Source organism: Oryzias melastigma, unplaced genomic scaffold, assembly GCF_002922805.2.
Source record: "Oryzias melastigma strain HK-1 unplaced genomic scaffold, ASM292280v2 sc00953, whole genome shotgun sequence".
Classification (NCBI taxonomy): Eukaryota; Metazoa; Chordata; class Actinopteri; order Beloniformes; family Adrianichthyidae; genus Oryzias; species Oryzias melastigma.
This window is the reverse complement of record NW_023417538.1, coordinates 1-5,834: the sequence shown is the minus strand read 5'-3', so window position 1 is coordinate 5,834 and position 5,834 is coordinate 1. Positions and strand designations below refer to the sequence as shown.

General features: G+C 41.5%; 1 protein-coding gene across 1 annotated transcript; it reads left to right on the top strand.

The window, feature by feature from the left end:
* Positions 1-1,234: 1,234 nt before the first annotated feature.
* LOC112140165 (eosinophil peroxidase) lies at positions 1,235-5,828 on the top strand. Its single transcript, XM_024263052.2, has 15 exons — positions 1,235-1,292; positions 1,455-1,522; positions 1,723-1,807; positions 1,917-2,092; positions 2,172-2,298; positions 2,451-2,580; positions 2,657-2,863; positions 2,953-3,313; positions 3,417-3,577; positions 3,720-3,978; positions 4,059-4,229; positions 4,322-4,559; positions 4,658-4,857; positions 5,048-5,110; positions 5,227-5,828. The coding sequence occupies exons 2-15, from the start codon at positions 1,456-1,458 to the stop codon at positions 5,655-5,657; spliced, it is 2,676 nt and encodes an 891-aa protein (XP_024118820.1). The 5' UTR covers positions 1,235-1,292; position 1,455; the 3' UTR covers positions 5,658-5,828.
* Positions 5,829-5,834: the final 6 nt, after the last annotated feature.

The following is a 5,834-nucleotide window of genomic DNA, read 5'->3' as shown; positions in this document are numbered from 1 at the left end:
TCTCAACTAAATGAATGGTAGATAAACGTAAAATACATTACATATTGCATAGAAAATGATGAAAAGTAATTAAAATGTGTACATTTTTTTAAATAAAGCATCAGATTATTAGCACATGCTATGTAAGTTTGGCAACCACAGCCCAGTTTGAAGGGGATTGCGCAATCTGCTGTGAGGCACAGCTTTTTTCGCACTGAAGTGAACAGGAGATCCGCAAATCACAGCGATTTGAGGATAAAAATGACTAAAATTAGTAGAATTACAGCACTGATTGGACAACACATTTGCTTTATACGAGTATCCATTTTATGATGACAGGTGAGGAGGAACTGCCTCGAGTCATCACATGTGACTGTCACCTTCCTGGTGTAAACATAACTTAAACTGCTGCAATCTTGTCTACATGTTTGCTGAAAACAGAGAGTAACACTTAACTAACATTTAACACTTAATACCAAGAAAAACATTATTGTGTGTGAATACATTCATCTTCTTCTTGTCTGCTTTTTCTTTTTGGGGATGCGGGGGTGCCGGAGCATAACCCGGCTACTGATGGGCGAAGGCGGGGTTCACTCTGGACAGGTCGCCAGTCTGTCGCAGGGCAAGTATCACACACACATACACTCTCACATTCACACCTAGGGACAATTTAGAGTCACCAATTAACCTATGAGGCATGTTTTTGGACGGTGGGAGGAAGCTGGAGTTTCTGGTGAAAACCCACGCATGCACGGAGAGAACATACAATAATAAAGTATAAAGAATACCATATTTTGCATTTGTTATGTATAAATATACTTATTTTGGAGTATCTATCTCACAAATTAAGTGTATCTATTGTGAATATTTACAAATCTTTTATCTTTTAGTGGGAAAACTTGCAGAATTCTAATTTGTTCTACTAGCAAGTTTTTTGTCAATATCTTCTTAATATGAGAAGTTGCACAAACCAAAAAACACTGATTCAAACATGCAGAATGTTTTTTTTTAACCTGTGGTATAAAAGCATAAAAAATCAAAAACATGACGTTTGTTGAGTTGTTGTTTTTTCAGCAGCTTTGCAGAAATTTATGTCTATTTTATAATCACTGACTGAGCACTCGTTGTAATGAGAAGGAACAAGGAAACAGAGAATGAGCTCTGTGTCAGCTCCAGCAACATTCCTGAATGACGTTCACAGAACAGTAGGTCTATAAAAGACCACAGATCTATGACAGCAGCACCAGCCTCCAGCAGAGAGCTGAAGGTGGATGCTAAGGAAGATCCCATAACTCCTCATCGCCAATTCTCAGGTTGGTTCAGGAGGTCTTTTTGTGTGTTGAGTTACATTTTTATATAGGTTTAATCTAATCTACTTTTAAACAAAATTAAAATCTGATTCCTTGATCAAACAAAAGGATAAAAAAGCACAAACGAATGCATTTAAAGGACTTTTTTGTTTGTTTGTTTTGCAGAATGAACATGTATGTGGGTCTGCTGGCCGTGGGCATTGCTCTGTGCCTGCAGTGCCAGGTTGATGCAGGTGTGGAACTGTTTTAATATTATCATCTCTTTACAGACATGTATATGTTGAAAACAGCAAAAAATGTAAAACAATAAAAGGTATTGAAATCAGGTTGAAAAACTAAAATAGAGTTTTTGTCTTCTAGAATAAAATACAAGACAGACTTTTAAAAATTGAAAGAACAGAATGGAAATTAGACAAATAATTTTGTTTTACAGAATCCATCAGCAAGAGTTTGATTGTGAAGGCTGTGGCTGAAGCCAAGGCAAATGTGGACGCAGCTTATACATACTCAAGGAAAACGTAAGAATGAAACTCTTTACTTTTGCTTAGACTTATATCACTGGTGTAAATATTTGAAGTTAGAATATTACATATGAGTACAATTAAAAGTTTGAACTACCGGACATAGGAGCCTGGATCGAGTGAAGAGGAGTGGAGCAAGCCCTGGTAGCGTTATCCCATTGTTGAAGCAGCCCTCTGGCCTGTCCCGTGAGGCTGTGCGTGCTGCTGACTACATGCAAAACGCTCTGAGTCTGCTCAGAGGGGCCCTGGAGAAGCGTCGAAAGCGTTCCATCAATGCCACAGGTCTGCTTGCACCAACTGTCCAATACATTTTACTTTGTAGCAGTTTGAAATGAACATTTCTTGTTTCTTTGTCATTTAGATCTTATCTCTGAGGAGGATCTGGGTGTAATTGCAAAACTGACAGGATGTGCAGCACAAATTAGACCTCCTTCATGCGATGAAGTCCCCAAAAGTTTTCGAACAGCAGCCAGCTCCTGCAACAACCTGTGAGTCAGATCTTCAGTTATTTAATGTGTTTTTGCACCACATTCATAATGTGTAGATGTTGAGTTTGAGACATTTGTTGGAAGTTCTAAACACGTAGGCAACACATAGCTTCGAGCACTTGTTGGAACTAAAGGTTTAATTTCTAAAATAGTGAAAATCCACGCTGGGGATCTTCAAACATTCCTTTCCTGCGCTGGCTGCCTGCTGAGTATGAAGATGACCTGACTAGTCCTAAGGGTTGGACATCTGACCTGAGAGTGAACTACCACCTTCTTCCTCTGGTATGCTCTCCAGACAAATGAAACTATAATAATATTGACAAAAAGCCCATGCCCACTGAGTTTGTATTGTTCTCAGGTAAGAGAGGTGTCCAACCGAATCCTGGCAACAGCTAACGAGGAAGTAGAGAGTGACCCTCTCTACAGTCATCTGGTGACGATCTTCGGCCAGTGGACGGACCATGATCTGACATTTACCCCCCACTCTCCTTCCATTGTCTCCTTCAATAACAACATCAGCTGTGAACATAGCTGTGCTCGTACTGAGCCATGCTTTCCTATTGAGGTTGGTATGATGGCATCATTTATAGAACAGAGAGGAAAATACATGATGAAGGCATTCATTTAAACCAAAATGATTTTTCCTCTAAAAAGATTCCCAGCAATGATGACCGCTTCCAAGAAGAGCCAGCGGAATGCCTGCCCTTCTCCCGCTCTGCACCAGCCTGTGGCTCTGGGAATACGGGACATATCTTTGGTGCCAGCACTCTGCGTCAACAGATGAACACTCTCACGTCTTTCATTGACGTCGGTCAGGTGTATGGTTCTGATGAGGCAAAGGCTCAGAGTCTTAGAGATCTATCTACAAATAAGGGCTTGATGAGGGTCAACCCCGAGTTTAATGACAATGGCCGAGAACTCCTGCCTTTTACCGCTGATGGTGCCAACATGTGCAAGACGAGAGCCCGCATAACCAATGATCCCAACGCTAGAGAGTTGGATTGTTTTTTTGCTGGTGAGTTAAAATACCCTTTTGGCTAATCAGTGTATTAAAAGTTAGGGCTTAGCTCTTCACAGTGAAAACCTCTCTTATTTATTTCTTTTGTGTGACTTTAAAGGTGACGCTCGTTCAAATGAGAACATTGGACTGTCTTCTTTGCACACTCTCATGATGAGAGAACACAACCGTCTGGCGAGGTCCCTTGCTAATCTGAACCCTCACTGGGATGGAGACAAGCTTTATCAAGAAGCACGCAAAATCATGGGGGGATACATGCAGGTAAGAGATTTATTGGTAAAAAAAAATATACATAACTTGATGCCATTTTTGAACCACTTTACACTGTGTGGGCTTGTTTCCACAATTTGGTTCTGTGAGGAAGATTTTTCACAACTTGCATTTGTATGTCATTTGGGTTTAGGTGATCACATTCAGAGATTACCTCAGGCACATCCTTGGCCCTGATATCATGTCCAGGCAACTGTCCACCTATCCTGGCTATGATGAAAATGTGGATCCCAGCATCTCCAATGTGTTTGCCACAGCTGCATACAGATTTGCTCATTTGATGGTCCAGCCTTTTATGTTTCGGCTTGATGAGAATTATGAGGATCACACTGACTACCCCACCCAGCTGTTTCACAAAACTATGTTTACTCCATGGAGAATCGCTTTTGAAGGCAAGACCTTGAAATTAGTAAGAATTGTCTGAACCAAAAGGTGAGTCCATTTAAAAAAAATGCTTTGCTGTATTCTTTAGGAGGTTTGGATCCAATCCTGAGGGGCCTTGTGGGTCGCCCGGCAAAACTGAACACACAGGATCATATGATGACTGAAGAGCTGAGGAATAGACTCTTCAAGTTCTCTGTGGAGCTGGCTATGGATCTGGGATCTTTGAACTTGCAAAGAGGCAGAGACCACGGACTTCCTGGTAATCATCTACCTAGAACTTTGTCTCTGTGTCTAGAACTGTTTAGCATATTCATCTAAAATGTCCATTAACTTAACTTTTCTTGTTGGCAGGCTATAACAAGTGGCGCGGTTTCTGTGGACTCTCACAACCGCAAAATTTGGAAGAGTTGGCTACAGTGATGAACAACACGGATCTTGCACAGAGACTGATGGATCTTTATGGCACACCTGACAACATTGACGTGTGGCTTGGGGGAGTAGCTGAGCCGTTTGTTGCCGGGGGAAGAGTGGGGCCTCTGTTTGCTTGTCTGATTTCCACTCAGTTCCGGAGGATCCGCCAAGGAGATCGGTAAAGACACATTTTACTACACATCTTAGTAAAGCTGTGGACATAACTGTAATTGTTTCACTTAATCAGAGACTAAATCACAATAAATTGTTTTTCAGATTTTGGTGGGAGAATGATGGAGTCTTCACTCATGCTCAGAGAAGGTCCATAAGGGACACATCACTTGCCAGGATCATTTGTGACAACACTGGCATTACAGAAGTACCCGACCAACCCTTCCAGTACCGTCCCCGAGGTTCTGGGTATAAACAGTGCAATGACATCCCAGCCTTTGACCTCAGTCCATGGAAGGAGGATTGTGAGTTCATGTTCTGACATGCTATTGTGTTTCAATACTGGTGTTTGTGTGACTAACCTTATCTTCTCTTTCTCTTAATTTCATCTTACACTAACAAGTCATGAAAATACATTACTTGCATGTAAGACTCTTTGTTTTAGTATTGTTTCACTGGATAGAAAACATTTCTTTTTCCATTGTTTTTCTAAAGATGAGTCATCTGAAACCAGTGACGAAGAAGCAGAAGGACCCCGAGGACCACCAGGACCACCAGGTAAATCCCAGTTATTGTAACCTGACTCATTATATAGATGAAAATAGTGTATCTAAATAAGCTCCGCATGGAAGAGTTTCTGCAATTAAAGAAAATTCATGTCTTTTTGCACACAGGACCTCAAGGCCCACCTGGACCTCCAGGCCCACCTGGACCTCCAGGCACAGTGGAGAAAGTTGCATTTTCTGTACGTCTAGGCAGCAACTTCCCCAAAGCCGGTGCCCCCATTGCCTTCCGTGATGTCATCTACAACGGGCAAAACAGCTATAGCCCCAAAACAGGCCTTTTCACCTGTGTACACCCAGGAGTTTATGAGTTCCAGTTCCACTGCACAATATCTGACACTGCCGCTAGTGTGGATCTTCTGCAGAATGGAGAGCTGATTCTGCATTCATATACCACTAAGCAAAGCGGCTACATCACAGCCAGTGGCAGCACCTACATCAAGCTCCAGAAGGGAGACAAGGTGTGGTTGGTGGCAAACAACGGTGGAAATGGTCTCACAAGTGACAGCTACTTCTCTGGACATCTGCTATTTGCTAAGTGAGAGGGCTGTAACAAATGTTCCCTACATGAATCCTAACTTGTTATCTTGTGTCTAATTTTACTTGTAAAATATTTTCTGCTTCAATGTTGGCTTGTGTTATTGTCCCCAACCTTACTGACAACATTCTTTTTTAAATATTTTATCCTGGCTTCATTTGAAGTCAAAAATATGTAATAA

Bases quoted from the DNA above. Each gene is read 5' to 3' on its own strand.
- LOC112140165 (XM_024263052.2), top strand. From the start codon at position 1,456: ATGAACATGTATGTGGGTCTGCTGGCCGTGGGCATTGCTCTGTGCCTG. The intron at 2,299-2,450 runs GTGAGTCAGATC...TTTCTAAAATAG, and splicing joins GCCAGCTCCTGCAACAACCT to TGAAAATCCACGCTGGGGAT. The intron at 3,578-3,719 runs GTAAGAGATTTA...ATTTGGGTTTAG, and splicing joins TCATGGGGGGATACATGCAG to GTGATCACATTCAGAGATTA.